Source organism: Hypanus sabinus, chromosome 12 (genome assembly GCF_030144855.1).
Source record: "Hypanus sabinus isolate sHypSab1 chromosome 12, sHypSab1.hap1, whole genome shotgun sequence".
In the NCBI taxonomy this organism is placed as follows: domain Eukaryota; kingdom Metazoa; phylum Chordata; class Chondrichthyes; order Myliobatiformes; family Dasyatidae; genus Hypanus; species Hypanus sabinus.
In genome coordinates, this window is record NC_082717.1 from 47,737,789 (window position 1) to 47,754,527 (window position 16,739).

The 16,739-nt window shown below is 39.3% G+C and overlaps 1 protein-coding gene across 2 annotated transcripts in view; it reads left to right on the forward strand.

Moving 5' to 3' along the window:
* The window catches only part of ints7 (integrator complex subunit 7), a 67,744-nt gene that overhangs the window by 10,372 nt on the left and 40,633 nt on the right, over positions 1 to 16,739 (forward strand). Inside the window, exons 2-8 of one of the 2 annotated variants that reach the window (XM_059985875.1) lie at positions 2,175 to 2,304; positions 2,404 to 2,550; positions 3,893 to 4,030; positions 4,298 to 4,344; positions 11,196 to 11,395; positions 12,133 to 12,255; positions 13,665 to 13,782. In XM_059985875.1, coding sequence (XP_059841858.1) covers positions 2,175 to 2,304; positions 2,404 to 2,550; positions 3,893 to 4,030; positions 4,298 to 4,344; positions 11,196 to 11,395; positions 12,133 to 12,255; positions 13,665 to 13,782 — 903 coding nt within the window. Of the gene's footprint in view, positions 1 to 2,174; positions 2,305 to 2,403; positions 2,551 to 3,892; positions 4,031 to 4,297; positions 4,345 to 8,396; positions 10,343 to 11,195; positions 11,396 to 12,132; positions 12,256 to 13,664; positions 13,783 to 16,739 lie in introns of those variants that run through there. The other variant, XM_059985876.1, reaches the window with a different exon arrangement.

The window sequence follows — 16,739 nt, forward strand, 5'->3', positions numbered from 1 at the left end:
ATCACACATAACACAGGCAACCTCCTTGTAAATCTCTGCATCCTTTCTATGGTTTCCACATCCTTCCTTTAGTGAGATGACCAGAACTGAGTGGCATTTGACCATGGTTCTATATAGCTGCAACATTACCTCTCGGCTCCCAAATTCAATCCCATGATTGATGAAGGCTAATGCACCGTATGCCTTCTTAGCCACAGAGTCATCCTGTCCAGCAGCTTTGAGTGTCCTGTGGACTTGGACCCCAAGATTCTCCACACTGCCAAGAGTCTTATTGTTGATACTATATTCTGCCATCATATTTGACTTAGCAGAATGAACCACCTTACACTTATCTGGGTTGAACTCCATCTGACACTTTTCAGCCCAGTCCCACATCCTATCAACGTCCTGCTGTAACCTATCCACACTATCACAACACCTCCAACCTTTCTGTCATCAGCAAATTTACTAACACATCCCTCCACTTCTTCATCCAGGTCATTTGTAAAAATCACGAAGAGTAGGGTGCCAGACCAGATCCCTGAGGCACACCACTGGTGACTGACCTCCATGCAGAATATTTGTCTTTGGTGCAGCATTTACCATCTGAGTAACTTCCATATTAAAATTACAGTTTAATACATGCTGCATTATTTTAAAGCAGTGGAGATTTATTGTTGAAATTGTATACTAAATGTACATTGTAACGTAATCAAATATATTGAACAAGTTAGATTGAAGCAATAGATTTGGACTTTTTTTGAAGAATAATGCCCGGAATTAGCAACCAGGGGCATGGGTTAATAATGTTTCCAAACAGAAGCCATGATGCCATGCCAGTGAATAGTGGTGTTCCACAGGGGTCGGTGTTGGGACCACCTCTCTTCACATTGTCTATCAATGATTCGAATAAAGGAATTGATGGCTTTGTGGCCAAGTTTGCAGATGATACGAAAATACGTGGAGGGGCAGTTAGCGTTGAGGAAGCAGGGTGTCTGCAGAAGGACTTAGAAGGGATAATGTGTAAAGTAGCAGATGGAATATAGTGTAGGCAAGTGCATGTTCATGCATTTTGATAGAAGGAATAAAAGCATGAACTATTTTTTAAATGGGAAGAACATTCAGAAATGAGAGGTGCAAAGGGTCTTGGGAGTCCTTGTGCAGGATTCACAAAAGCTAGGCTGTAATGCTGAGGCTTTATAAGCTATTGGCCAGACTGCACTTGATGTATTTATGAGCAGTTTTGGGCCCTTTATCTCAGAAAATATGTGTTGGCATTGGAGAGTGTCCTGAGAATGTTCATGAGAGTTATCCTAGGAATGAAAGGGTTAATGAATGATGAGTGTTTGATGGCTCTGGGCCTGCACTATTTGGAGTTTAGAAGAATTGACGGGGTTGGGGGGGGGGGGGGGGAAGAATCTCATTGAAACCTATTGAATGTTGAAAGGCATAGATCGAATGGATATAGAAGGGATGTTTCCTGGAGTTAAGAGTCTAGAACAAGAGGACATGGCCTCAGACTAGAGGGATATCCATTTAGAACAGATTTGAGGAAAAAATTATTGAACCAGAGTGTGGAGAATCTGTGGAATTCATTGACACAGCTGGTTGTGCAGGCCAAGTCATCAGGTATATTTAAGGCAAAGATTGATAGGTTCTCGATTAATCTGGGTGTCAAATGTTACAGGGAGAAGGTAGGAGAATAGGGTTGAAAGAGATAATAAATCAGCCATGACGGAACGGCAGTTGATGGGCCCAATGTCCTTACTCCGCTCCTATGTTTGATGTTAGTCACGATCAATGTGACATTTTGATCTCATTCAGTAGGAGTCCTTTGACTCCATTGACTCTAGACATTTCCCTTTCATATTTCCTTGTAACCATGTCCTATCATGTACTCAGTAGTGCCTTTGTGATTTCTCTAGCACTCACCAATATTGGCAGATTAACCTAGCAACCGACGAGCAAGCACAGGGTCCAAGGGTCAGAATCAAGCCCAGCTCACTGGGACCATGAAACAACTGCACTATCTGCAGCACCACAATGCTGCCTATTAGGATTATTAAGAATGATCCTGAAGTCTGTGCATAAGCAACACAATACAAGGAAGATTAGATTCCAACCTCACATTAAGGTTAAAATGTAAAGTAGAAAAATAATGTCGCAATGTAATGTTTTGTGTCCTTTCTCTTAAGGGCTGAGGTCAGGAAAACTCGGTGAGCAGTGTGAGGCTGTTGTTCGCTTCCCTCGGCTGTTCCAGAAGTACCCATTTCCAATTCTTATCAATTCTGCTTTTTTAAAACTTGCGGACATCTTCAGAGTTGGGCAAGTATTGTAATCGCCTGAAAGGTTAATGCTTAGCACTCTTTTTAATGTTTTAAGTTAGGAGAAAAAATTATTAATTTGGCCACTTTCTATCCTTAGAAACAACTTTCTGAGATTGTGTGTACTGAAGGTGACTCAGCAGAGTGAAAAGCACTTAGAGAAAATCTTGAATGTTGATGAGTTTGTGAAAAGGGTCTTCTCAGTTATCCATAGCAATGATCCAGTGGCCAGAGCCATCACTCTAAGGTAAGCAGAATTTCAGTGAAGCTCAGCCTTTAGTAGTAGTAGTTACTGCTTGTTTCACTGCTGGTATTTAGGGCGCAAGTTGAGCCTTTGTAGCACATACAGCAGATTTGGAATGAATTTCTGGATAATTAGTCAAAAAAAGCCTGTCAAACTAACATGAGACATTAAGTCACAAACAAGAGAAAATCTGCAGATGGTGGAAATCCGAGCAACACACACAAAATGTTGGAGAAACTCAGCAAGCCAGGCAGCATCTAGGAAAAGAGCAAACATCAACTGTACTCTTTTCCTAGATGCTGCCTGGCCTGCTGAGTTCCTCCAGCACTGTGTGTGTTGCATAAAACATTAAGTAACCATATTATAGTCACACTGACTTCTCTGTAGTTTATATTAATGCTGAGCACGTTATGTTTCAAGAGAGATATGAAACACTGGTCATTTGTGACAAAAATTATTTTAACATTCATTGTGACCTAGCCTAAGACAAAACTTGCCCTATTTTCTCCAACTCTTAGCACTCACACTAATCATATCGAGCCTAAGGGACAATACCTCCTTGCACAAAGAAAGTGCCCCGTTTTAATACCCTTTACAATTCCTTCAAAACTATAACATAATTATCACCCAGTACTTTTCCATCCCTTAGTACAGGGTTTCCCAATCAGGTCTACAGACCCCTCAGTTAATGATAGGAGTCTCTGGCATAAAAAAGGTTGGGGACCCCCCTACCTTAGTGGTACCAGTTGCACCCTCTTATCCATTATGACCTTCAACCCAGATGCATAATTTAGGAAAACAGAGACAATAGGTCTGCGAGAAGGAAAACATTCTTCATTATCATGCACATGTCCAGATTATCACCACGTTCTAAGTGAGCAACATTTTGTCTTTGAACTTGCATTTTATTTTGATATGCACTAAGGAGGAATAATATAACTTTCCTTAGATCATTGGATTTCCAGGTAATAACTGTGAATTAATTCTAAATAAACTTCTACCAACAAGCATTAATGTAATGAAAATATTGGCATCAAACAGAATAAAATAGATTTTTAAAGATTTAATTTTTTTTTCGTGTGTGCCTAGCAAGTCTGTAATGACAGTAAATGTCACCTGCACCATTTGATATTTGTTAGTTAAGTCATCCCTGGCATAAAGTTTTAATGGAGCTTTCATTTTCATGTTCAATCTGATTTGAATTTAATTCAGTTTTTATTATAAATTCCTAGTTTATTAACATATACAGCGTCTGCTATTTGCTTTTACGTATGAACACATATTATTGTCAATCATCGTTATCTAGTCAGTGAAGATACAATTCAGAGATTGTTTCCTTTTGCAGAATGCTGGGAAGTATGGCTTCTATTATACCTGACAGAAAAAATGCACATCACAGTATTCGGCAAAGTTTAGATTCGCATGATAATATTGAAGTAGAAGCTGCCATATTTGCTGCTGCTCATTTTTCTGCTCAGTCCAAGTGAGTACATCTTGAGTGTGGCATTTACAGTTGCTATAAAGCAGAACAATTGCCTCTCTCTTTTAGAAAGAGATGCGTGGTAATTGTCGATTTTGTTGAAAATAACAACAAATTGATCTTGCAGGCATATGAAAAACTTATTTTAAAAAGTAACATTTAAGAAGGGTTTAAATTTCACTTTTTTCAAAATTTTACAATATGAATTTAAATTTGTATGATTTATAAATCTTTTATACTTGTAACTTTTTGTTTGCTTTTCTGTATTAGGGATTTTGCTTCTGGAATTTGTAATAAAATTGGTGAGATGATTGAAGGTAAGATTTTACAAAAATTGTTTTTCAGAGTATTTATCATCTTTAATTGAGCTTTTAGATGCTCTAGGCCGGGGGTCGGCAACCTGCGGCTCCCGAGCCATTTGTGGCTCTTTCACCTCTGTGCTGCGGCTCCCTGTGGCTTTGGGAAATAATTGGTCAGTATTTAATTAAAATGTATTTTATGTTAGTTTGTTAGCTTTTGAAATGTAATTATGGTGATCTTGTACAACCTAAGTGTAGCGACACATTTCCTGCCACATCCGAAACGGCTCACAATTAGCCAGCATTCCGGCTAAGGGAGATAGCCTACGGGGGTTTGTGAGTACGCGTCTTTTGCAGCATCTGCGTCCATGGGGGGCTGGGTTGAGGGAGGCTTAAAAGCAAGGCTGTTTAGTTCGAATAAAGCTATCTTTGACTGCAGTTTACTGACACCGCTACAACGTGTTTTTATCGCTGGCTGTCCAGACGGAAGGTGCTGAAACGCTTTGTCGCGTGTCTGGAAGAAGTGAAAACTTTCCTGGGCAGCAAAGGGCTCACCTTTCCTGAGCTGGAACAGCCAGAGTGGCTGGAAAAGCTACACTTCATGGTAGACATGACAGCGCACCTGAACACGCTGAACACAGCTCTTCAGGGGAAAGGACGTACAGCCCTGCACATGTTGGAGGATGTTTTGGCATTCGAGCGCAAGTTGACAGTGCTTGCCAGAGATTTACAGAAAGGCACTTTGTCTCACTTCCCCAATTTGAGAGAGTTCAAACAAGGTCACGACATGATAATTTCGGAGTATTTACATTCTGCAATCATCGCAATGCAAACATCGTTTGGGAAACGCTTCTGTGAGTTCAGAGAGGAAAAAAACACATTATCCTTCCCGGTCACTCCCTTAAGCATCGATCCTTCCCTACTGAATACGACTGCATTGGCAGGTGTGAGTCAGCCTGATCTTGAGATGGAACTGGCCGTCATAGCCGACAAAGACATATGGGTGTCCAAGTTTAGACGCTTGACAGCAGACCTTGAAGATGTTGCCCGTCAGAAGGCCGTTCTTGCTCAGAAACACAAATGGAGTGATATTGAAAACCTCACAGATGACAGCTTGCGATCCTGTGTAAAGATGAAGGTGACATCATACAGCCCTGATGTGCAGACGCTGTGCGCTGAGGTCCAGGAGCAGAAATCCCATTAACCAAGTATGATAAATATTTTAATTGCCTATTATTTTACTTATATTCATATTTTTTCATTGTTCAGTGAAATAGTCCTTTCATTTTTCAGGATGACAGCTGGCTGACGTTATTTTTGGTTTGCTGCTGGCGGAAAATTTAAGTTCGGCGTTTTTCATAAATACAAGAAGGACTCAAATAGACATTGAATATTTTACTTAAAAGTAACTTTCAACCCAACGTCTTTTTTTCGGAGTTCAAAATGTTTTTGTTGCATGCAGAAATGTAATTTCGTTTTCTCTGCAGGAGTTCATCAATTTCATAAATGCAACACATTATAGTTTGTTTATACATAGCATAAAGGCAAAAAAAACGTTGTATGCAGTGTTATTTCATTTTAAATGTCAAACGGGTTTTGCGGCTCCCAGTGTTTTCTTTTCTGTGGGAAACGGGTCCAAGTGGCTCTTTCAGTGGTAAAGGTTGCTGACCCCTGCTCTAGGCCAAGGGTCGGCAACCCGCGGCTCCGGAGCCGCATGCGACTCCTTGATCTCTGTGTGGCTCCCCGTAGTTTGTTAGTTTTTGAAATGTAATTCGAAATTTGAAGATTATGGTGATCTTGTACAATCTAAAAACATTGTGGAGACCCCATTTCCTGGCACATCCGAACTGGCTCACAATTAGCCACCGTTCTGGCTAAGGGAGATAGCCTATGGGGGTTTGTGAGTACGTGTCTTTTGGAGCATCTGCGCCCACGGGGACGGGTTGAGGGAGGCTTTAAATCAAGGCTGTTTAGTTCGAATAAAGTTACCTTTGACTGCAGTGTCTTTATTTTAGCGCTGCGTGTAGCGTTACACCGCTACAACGTGTTTTTTATCGCTATTAATATACATCACCACTGCCAATGCCTGACACCCGCTAGTGCGCGCTTTCTTTTAATTCTTCGATCCAAGGTAGGCTACCTATGGAGTAACCTTCAACCCAACGTCTTTTTTTCGGAGTTCAAAATGTTTTTGTTGCATGCAGAAATGTAATTTCGTTTTCTCTGCAGGAGTTCATCAATTTCATAAATGCAACACATTATAGTTTGTTTATACATAGCATAAAGGCAAAAAAAAATGTTGTATGCAGTGTTATTTCATTTTAAATGTCAAACGGGTTTTGTGGCTCCCAGTGTTTTCTGTGGGAAATGGGTCCATATTGGCTCTTTCAGTGGTAAACGTTGCCGACCCCTGCTCTAGGCCTTACTCGCTGGAGTTGAGAAGAATGAGGGGGGATTCCATTGAAACATATTGAATATTGAAAGGCCTAGATAGAGTAAATATGGAGAAGATGTTCCCTATAGTGGTTGAGTCTAGGACCAGTGGGCACAGGCTTAGAATAGAAGGACATCTATTTTGAAAAGTGATAGAGGAGGAACTTCTTTAGCCACAAGGTGGTGAACTATGGAATCCATCCCACAGATGGCTGTGGAGGCCAAGTCACTGAGTATATTTAAAGCAGAGGTTGATAGGTTTTTGATTAGTCAGGGTGTCAAAAACTATGGAGAAAATGCAGGAGAATGGGTTTGAGAGGGGTAATACATTAGCAATGATGTAATGGCAGATCAGACTCGATGGGCCAAAGGAGCAGAATTAGGCCATGTGTCTTATGATCTTACGGTTTTCTCATAGATGTCTCTCCATTTGGTACGATACTTTAAAGCAAGTTTAATGTATTTGACATTGTTTGGGAACAAACATTAGGAAAACATTTTAATGTTGGTTTCATTTAGCAAAGTATATTCTTGAAAATGCTTTAATTTTTTGAAAAGTTGTGCTGAACAATGTTAATGGTAATTATTTGCCATTGAGTACACTTCAGTTACTTCACTCTTCATTAGCTTACTGGTTCCACCTGAGGAAAGGACAATTGAAACCATGTGGTACAGGCTCATCCAGGTAACCACAATTGTGAATAGATATTTGTTAAGGTTGATCCTTAATTTGTATAACTTTGCTGACAAAATATTATTGCAGAAGATATTTGAAAAAGATAAAATTTTCACTACGAATATTCCTGCTAATATGACCTTTTGGTATTGAAGCATCTTGAATTTGCTCTTTTGCTCTCCTTAATTATAAGTTAATTAGAAAAAAAGCTTCCTGCATCTTCAGGAATTGAGGCAGTATCAGGATAATGATAACTTGGAATATTATGTATAGTTCTGAATGCTGCCTGTATTAGAGAGCATGTCTTATGTGGATAGGTTGAGCAAGCTAGGGCTTTTCCCTTTGGAACAAAGGAAGATAATGGGTGACTTATTTGAGGTATATAAGATGATGAAAGGTACAGTCAGCCAGTGAATGTTTCCAATGACTGAAATGACTAATACGAAAGGGCTTAATTTTAAGGTGATTAGAGGAGTGCGTAGCAGAGAAATCAGAGATAGGTGTTTTGCACAGAGTGTTTGGTGCATGGTACACACGTCAGGGGTGGTGGTAGAGGCAGATACATTAGGGATGTTTAAGAATCTCATATATAGGCACACAGATGATAGAGAAATTGAGGGCTATGGGTGAGGGAAGGCTTAGATTGATCTCAGAAGCTTCAAAGGTTGGCACAGTATTATAAGCTGAAGGGCAACTGCTGTTCTATGTTTTAATGAAACATTTTCAGTACTTTGCTATTCATTTTAATGCATCTTGTCTATTAATTGCACACCAATAAGACGTAGGTTCATCAAGAAAATGTCAAGTAATTTTGAACATTGCCTTAAAGCTTCATGTGGAATTGGTGATTTGTGTATATGTGATTAACAATTCAGATAGATAGTTTCTGCAGAGTGACAAAGGTTTGAATCATCCGGTGTCTTGTTCTAAAGCTTCAATTTGTAGAGTTCTGTAAGCATTATCAATGTTAGAATACTGCAGAATGTCTTCCCTGATTATCATTTGAAAACAAAATGGTGCAAATGCTGGTGAAAAACGGTGATATTTCAGTTTTTCTTCTATAGCTTATGTTGTTCAGGGATGTTTTCAGATTTTTTTTCTGGCTGAACTCTGGAGATGTATGAGCAAGTTTGGGATCAATTTGATACTTGTGGTCTCTGAGGCAATACTGTGGCCAGAAATTTCTATAATTGTGGTTTTACATGTGACTAGAATTGCTGGGTTTTGGATAGTCAGCATCCCTTGGAAGTACATTGTTTCATTGCTATGCTTTGTATTACAGTTAGAGAATATTATTTGTTTATGACCCAAGTGCAGATCTTTTAGACTCATCCCACTTCATAAAGATGAACAGGATCAGTTGGTAGCTTTCTAACTGATCATGCAGGTAACTGCAAAGAGATAAGCTGTTACTTGATTGTATACCTATACCTCACTTGTTATCCATCTTGGTACTTGATCAAACATCAGTAATTTTTTTCTGATTCAAAGGACTTCTATCTAAAAAAATACCCCTTGTTAGTTTAAAGGTGATGCAAGCATAAAGTAGCCTGACATTAATGTATTCAGAGTGGAAAAATAAACCTGCAACAGCATCGATAAGTCCAATTTATTCCAAGGTCATCCATGACCTTTGAACCTCTTAAAGAGAAGGATGAATTACCATATATTTGATCAGTTGTCTATTAATAGGAGAGGGAAAAGCAAACTGAATAGCACCAAAAATAGATTAATTAGTTTTCTGATTGCTGTTTCTGTGGTATTATTTTGTACAAAACAGCTGTTTTATTAAATAGTCTTGGAGATCATTTATGCCTGTATGGCACTGAAGTATTGGCAAAGTGAAAGAAGTGGTTTGAGGATATTGGCTATGATGAGGAGTGACTGATTAAACGAAGCCTGCATTCCCATTTAAAAGAATGAGAGGCAGTCTAATTGAAACTTATAAAATTATAATGGTGCTCGGCAGGCTGGATATTTCAATGGGTGAAGAATCCAGAACAAAGGGACAGACTAGGAATAGGGGTCAGGCCATTTAGATCTGTGATAGGGAGAACTTTCTTCACTTGGAGTTTGGTGAATTGTGTGGGGTGGAAGAGTGTCTAATGCTGCCTGAGTATTGGCAGAGCCCATGTAGGTTTATTCATTATGGAAGTAAACTGGGAATCCAGTTTTTTGGATTAACGTTAGCATATTTTCACGTGCATTTGTAGTCTGGGGGAAGCAAACTATCAGGCTAGTCTGTGTTTCTGTAGTGAATGTGAATGAAGAAGACTCTTGCTTTTGACATTCTCAGATTCTGCCTCTAAAGTTTGAAGATGAACAGGTATGCATTGATCTATGTGGCAGTGTAGTTTCTGATGCAGAATTTTGCTCTAGTGAACCTCTAAGTTATTTGCATCCGAAGTGTGATATTTTGCCAGCTAAGCCCCCTGCTCTACTCACTTTATAATTATGACTGTGAGGCTAAGCACAGTTCCAATGCCATATTTAAGTTTGCTGACAACACCACTGTCATTGGCGGTATCAAAGGTGGTGATGAATTAGCATATAGGAGGGCTATTGAAAATCTGGCTGAGTGGTGTCAAAACAGCAATGTCCACAAGATAGGGGAGCTGACCTCAGGAGGGAGTCGTCATCAGGGAATCAGAGGCGGAGAGGGTCAGCAACTTTAATTTCTTCGGCGTTATTATTTCAGAGGATTTGTCCTGAGTCCAGCATGTATGTGCCATTACTTTATTAGAAGTCTACAAAGCTTCAGTCTGACATCTAAAACTTCGACAAATTTATATAGCTGTGTGGCGGAGAGTTTACTGACTGGAAGCATCGCAACCTGGTGTGGACACACCAATACCCTTAAACAGAAAAGCCTACAAAAAGTAGTGGATACCGCTGAGTCGATCACAGGTAATGCCCTCCCCACCATTCAGCAGATTTACCATGCTGTCGCAGGAAAGCAGAATCCATCAAGGACCCCCACCATCCAAGTCATGCTCTCTTCTTCCTGCTGCCATCAGGAATGAGGTACAGGAGCTTCACAAGCCACACCACCAGATTTAGGAACAGTTATTACCTGTCCGCCATCAGGCTTTTGAACCAGAGGGGATAACTTCAATCACCCCATCGCTGAACTATTCCCACAACCTATGGCCTCACTTTCAAGAACTCTTCATGTTCTTGATATTTATTGCTTAGTTATTATTATTTATGTGTTTTTTTGTATTTGCACAGTTTGTTGTATTTTGTGTATTGCTGTTTGTCCGTCTTGTGTGTGTTTTTTCATTGATTCTATTGTGTTTCTTTGTATTAACTGAATGACCATAAGAAAATGAACCTCAGTGTAGTGTAGGGTGACATTTCATAATATGATGCCTGAAGGCCTGAGAGGCCAGCGTCGGGCATTTTCATGCCTTACAAGGTGCGGAACAAAAGACTGTGTGGCACGCCACTCTTCACAGAGACATTTCGCAGTTTTTCTTTATTTTATGAGATCGAGTTGCGAGCTCAATACTCAACCCAGCACAGATGGGAAGCGTACTCGGGAATGGCCTGACTGGATTCAAACCCAGTAACTTACGTTCCGGAGTCCAGCGCTGATGTCACTGAGCCACCAGCTGACCATTTAAAGTATAGATATACTTTAAAGTTTGGTTTTCAGATGCTGGGATCCTCCAGTTGCTGTTTAATCAGAAATATTTTGAGTTTGCAGCATTTGAGAAGGAGTGAATAATTTAAATTTATTTTAAACCTTGTTTTCCAGGTTTGGCTACACCTGTGGATCTGAAGTTAAAGCTAATTCCAATTCTACAGCATATGCATCATGATGCCACTCTTGCATCCAGCACCCGTGTGCTCCTACAGCAGCTAGTGGCATTGTACCCTTCCACCAAGATGGTAATAGTTACCCTGCATACTTTTACACAGCTAGCTGCTTCGTCACTGGTTGATATCCCAAAGCAGGTAAGAGTTCTCCTTTAAGATTTCATAGAATAAAAAACCACCACTGCAATTCACTGTGCTATTTAAATTCAATATACACTGTATGTAATCTGCCTAATTCTTTGTGAAGTTAATGCTGGATAATCACAAGAGATAAACTGGTATTTCTGTCCATCTACAAAGAAAAATGAATCCTGTGTAAATGGAACATGAATTATTTATGTTTATGACATTGAATACGAGAGGGTATTTCTCACCCTATAATATGCATGAGATTTGGCTTAAAAGATGTTTATAATAACTATATTGAAAAATGTGTTTGGACCATTCTACCTGTGGTACCACAGCCTACTACATTTGAAGCAAGTAACGGAGAAGACTGATCAATAAGGAAAGCAGGGAGTTCAAATTTAAAAGTCTGCAGAACACAGCAGGAAATTGAGAAGCCTAATCTATTCCAAAAATGTGAATAAAAGTACATGTAAAATTTAAAGGTATGATGAAAGATCATCAACCTGAAATACTGACTTTTGACTATTTTTGCATCTCGAATTTTATTTGATCCACATTTCCAGACCTTTTTGTTTTAAAATATTTTGTGAATTTTGTTATAGGCAATGAAAAGCATTGGTGAAAGAGTTATATGAAAACTTTTCTTGGAATTTATTTTAATGAACTCTTTTATAGTGGTTTAGCATTGCGAATTTGTCAAACTGTAACTAATTTGTTTTTTTTTCTAATCACCATTGTTGGAAAAGATTCAGCTTTTGCTGCAGTATTTGAAAGAAGACCCTAGAAAAGCTGTAAAGAGGCTTTCTATTCAGGACCTAAAGCTGTTAGCCAATAAAACACCACATATGTGGAGCAGAGATAACATTCAGGTAACTTTATATTCATATTTAAAACTAGAGAAATGATGGATTGAATTAATTTGGCATGATACTTGCATGAGTACACTTGCAATTTGTTAATTGTCCTAAGTGTGCCTAATCCAACCTCCTAGCTAGATAGTCTTTGTTTACAGTTATTCACACAATTTATTTTTAGCATGATTTAGAAAGATACTTTTGGTGCAAATTGTTTATGGTTTGCAGCAAACTTTCATTTGGCTGTCTGTGTTCCCATATTGAACATGTATGTGTTTTGTCTCGAGGAATGACAGGAAGGTAAATGTTAGCATGTACCAGTTTAGAGAGAGATGTTATTCTGTTTCACAAATAATACATCATGGTTTTCTCTTTCCCTCCTTTAAAAATCCTTATTTATTAATTGAAAATTAATAACTATTTTATTGTGAAAATTTGACTTTGCTTTCATGTAGTCAGACTAGTCATAGTACCAAGTACAAAAGTGATGTTCACTACTTCACGAATAACCCACCCACCTGCTTCACCAGGCACCTCCTGTACAATTTGTGAGGGACTGTGGTTCCTATACTGGCTTCATCTATCAGAAACAACAAAATAGAAGGGAAACACGTCATCCTTGATCCTACAGGACTGCTGAAGAACAGTAGAAGGAGCCATTCATGTCCTTTCCTCCTTTAACTTTTCATAATAAATTCACTTTCAGAAATAACCAGAGTTTGCTGCCACCATCCTTTCACATTGTGGACTTGATCATAACAACCGGCTATAAAATTGCTTCCTTTCCGGTTACATTCTGATTCTTGTGCTCTTTTCAATTTTAGCTGAGTCTTCGGCTACCTTACAGTTTTACAAGTGTACACTGATTATTTCTCAATACTTTTTCAAAAGAAGTAGTGCTTTTGATCAAATTAATTAAATCTTTAGTACTGTTGTCTGCTGTATTGAGAGTTAATGAGCAGAAAAATCCTCTCAATGTTTTAAACCTCTTATTCAAAAACCAGTTTAATAGTTCTATCATCCCCAAAGACTGAGTGAGGTGCCAAAAACTGGACACCCTATTCCATAAGACATACAGTAAGAGCAGAATTAGCGATATTTCAGTAAGGGTAAATTGTAATAAACCAGTTAATTTGAAAAAAAATTCCTTATAGGAGAGAAGCTGTTCAATGCTTAAAGGATTTAAGGCTGCCTGTGCATTAATAATGTATCTCTTTCTAGGAGCTGATAAGAGTATAAGTGACCTCTTACTGTTCTTTATGATTCTATATGTAATCTGACTACTCAAAGGCAACTGCAGTTTTGATGAGCTGATACTACATCTGGCCTCATAAATACACCATGATTCTCATTACAATATTTAACTGTTTAAAAACATATCTTCCAAAAAACATAACTATAACATGCTTTTTTTTCTTGTTAAGTCTCTGTGCGAGTGTGCCCTTCAGAGCCCTTATGACAGTTTGAAATTGGGCATACTTTCAGTTTTGTCCACGTTATCAGGAACAATCGCAATGAAACAGTACTACTATAATTCACAAGGTAAGGCCACTGCCCAATTTTATTTAACTTTTCATTAATGTAATCATCTGTGTGAAATTGCATTATTACAAATGGAAGAGCAGTAAAGCCTGAAACAAAGAATGGAGTCTACGTGTCATTGTTGATCTATTTCTTAGAAATCATCAGCCAATAAGTCATACTGCATTAAAATGGCTGATATTTTTTTCCACAAGAAACACATTTACTGGAGCACAATCTACAGGCGATGGAGATGATATTGTTAAAATCAGGACCAAAATTTTTATGTATAAGATTTTTCAGTGCTCATTTATACTCCTGTGTTCTGATGAAGCCCTTAAACAGTAGCCTAGGATGAAGCCCAGTATATCCATGGTAATATTTGATTGTGGCACAGTATACTATGGGTATCAATGAAAGTTTGCTTTGGTCCTCAGCTTACTTGATTGTTGAACATATTACTGGATGCAAAGCAGTAGTCTGTAAAAACCTTTAAACTGCCCTGCCATTCATCAAGATCATGGCTGATCATTGACCTCTGCTATTTTTCTTCATTCCTTTAAGACTGCAAAATTGATTGGTTTCTGTCTATAGTAGAGAATTCTAAAGTTCGCTTTCATCAGACTAGTGAAATTGCTCCTTTACTCAGTCCAATATATCCATGCCTTTATTCTTAAACTGTGCTTCTTGATTCCAGATTCTTCACTCAAGGGAAGCATCCTAGCCTGTCAAGCCCTCAATGTTTCAATGAGATCTCTTCTAATTTTACTAAATTCTAAAGAATACAGTATCAGCCAAATACATCACTTGTATAGCTATCCTGCCATCCCTGGAAGGAGTCTGGTGCACAACCCCTATAGCATATACATCCTCTATTAGGTCAAGAAACCAAAAACTGTACACAAAACTCCAGCTGTATCTAATTGCAGTGATATATCTTTGTTTCTGCTGGTGAGCCCAGGAATAGAAAGTGGTCAGGTGAATATGTGGCTAAGAGTTGGTGCAGGGAAGCAGGGATTCAGGTTCTTGGATCATTGGGATCTCTTCTGGGTAGAGGTGATCTGTACATGAAGGATAGGTACACTTGAACCTGAAAGGGACCGATATCTTTGTCGGGAAATATGTGCACCAACTGAAATGTGTACACCTATTAATCAGGATAGCTGTGCTTACAGTAAAAGGGCAGATAGAATCACTACTTTGAATTACACCTATTTCAACACACAGCTTCACAGGCTGGACAGGGGAAGTAAGGGCATGGATTGCTTATAGAGACTGGCATATTGTGGCCATAACAGAAATGTGGTTGTGAGAAGGGCAGGGCTGGCAGCTCATTGTTCCAGGATACTGATGCTTTAGGCATGTCAGAGTAACGGGTAGGAGTGGAGGAGGTGTTGCCTGTTTAATGGGGGCTGGGGGGGGGAGACATAACAGCAATAAACAGAATATATTCTTGAGGGATCATTTAATGAGGCTAAGTTTAAACTATAGTTGCAGGGGAATGGGAACCAGGGTGCCAAAACAGATAGTGGAGAGATTGTAGAGGCCGATGTTCGTAAAAACCTCAGACAGAATCAGGAATCAAAGGGTTGAGCTTGGTGGGACTAATGTTCTGAGCTGTGTATATTTTGATCCAAGAAGTATTATAGGAAAGCAGATGAGCTCAGGGCATGGATCCATACATGGAATTATGTTCTTATAATCATTAGTGAGGCTTTGTTGCAGGAGGGGCAGGACTGGCAGCTCAATGTTCCAGGACGGAGCGGGAAGGATTAAATGGGGAGGGGTGGCATTACAAGTCAGGGAAAATGTCACAATAGGCAATAGGTGCAGGAGTAGGCCATTTGGCCCTTCGAGCCAGCACCGCCATTCGATGTGATCATGGCTGATCATCCACAATCAGTAACCCGTTCCTGCCTTCTTCCCATATCCCTTGACTCTGCTATCTTTCAGAGCTCTATCTAACACTCTCTCTTGAAAGCATCCAGAGAATTGGCCTCCACAGCCTTCTGAGGCAGAGCATTCCATAGATCCACAACTCGCTGGGTGAAAAAATTTTTCCTCAAGGCAGTGCACAGTCAGGACAGACTGCAGAGCTCGCCTTGTGAGGTTTGATAGAAACATAGAAACAGAAAATAGGTGCAGGAGTAAGCCATTCGGCCCTTCGGGCATTCGGTATGATCATGGCTGATCGTGTGACTATGTTAATAGGGCTATATTATAGACCACCCAACAGTCCATAGCATTTAAAGCAACAAATTTGTAGGGAGATCACAGACTATTGCAGGAAACGTAAGGTTGTTATAGTAGGTGATTTTAAATTTCCACGTACTAACTGGGATTCCCATACTCTAAAAGGACTAGATGGTATAGGGTTTGTCAAATTGTTCTGGAAAGTTTCCTTAATCAGTGCATAGGAATCCCAACAAGAGTGTGCAATACTTGATCTTCTGTTACAGAAAGAGACAGGGCAGATGACAGAAGTTGTGTAGGGGAACACTTTGCCATGATCATAAAGCATTAGTTTCAAAGTAAATATGGAAAAGGATAGGTCTGGTCTGCAGATTGTGATTCTAAATTGGAGAAGGGCCATTGATGGGTATCAAAAAGGATCTGGCAAGTGTGGATGGGGATGGGCTTTTTACAGGCAAAGTTGTACTTGGTAAAAGGGAAGCCTTCAAAAGTGAAATTTTGAGAGTACAAAGCTTGTATGTGCCTGTAGAAAAAAAAGGTAAAGATGACAGGTTTAGGGAACCTTGGTTTCAAGGGATATTGTAGCCCTGGTTATGAAATAAAGGGAGGTGTATAGCAGGTATAGACAGTTAGGAACAAATGAGGTACTTCAAGTGTTTAAGAAATGCAAGAGAGCACAAAAGAAGGCATGGTTTTGCCCTAGCAGACAAGGTGAAAGAGAATCCTAAGGGATTGTACAGATATGTTAAGAGCAAAAGGGACAAAATTGATCCTTTGGAAGATCT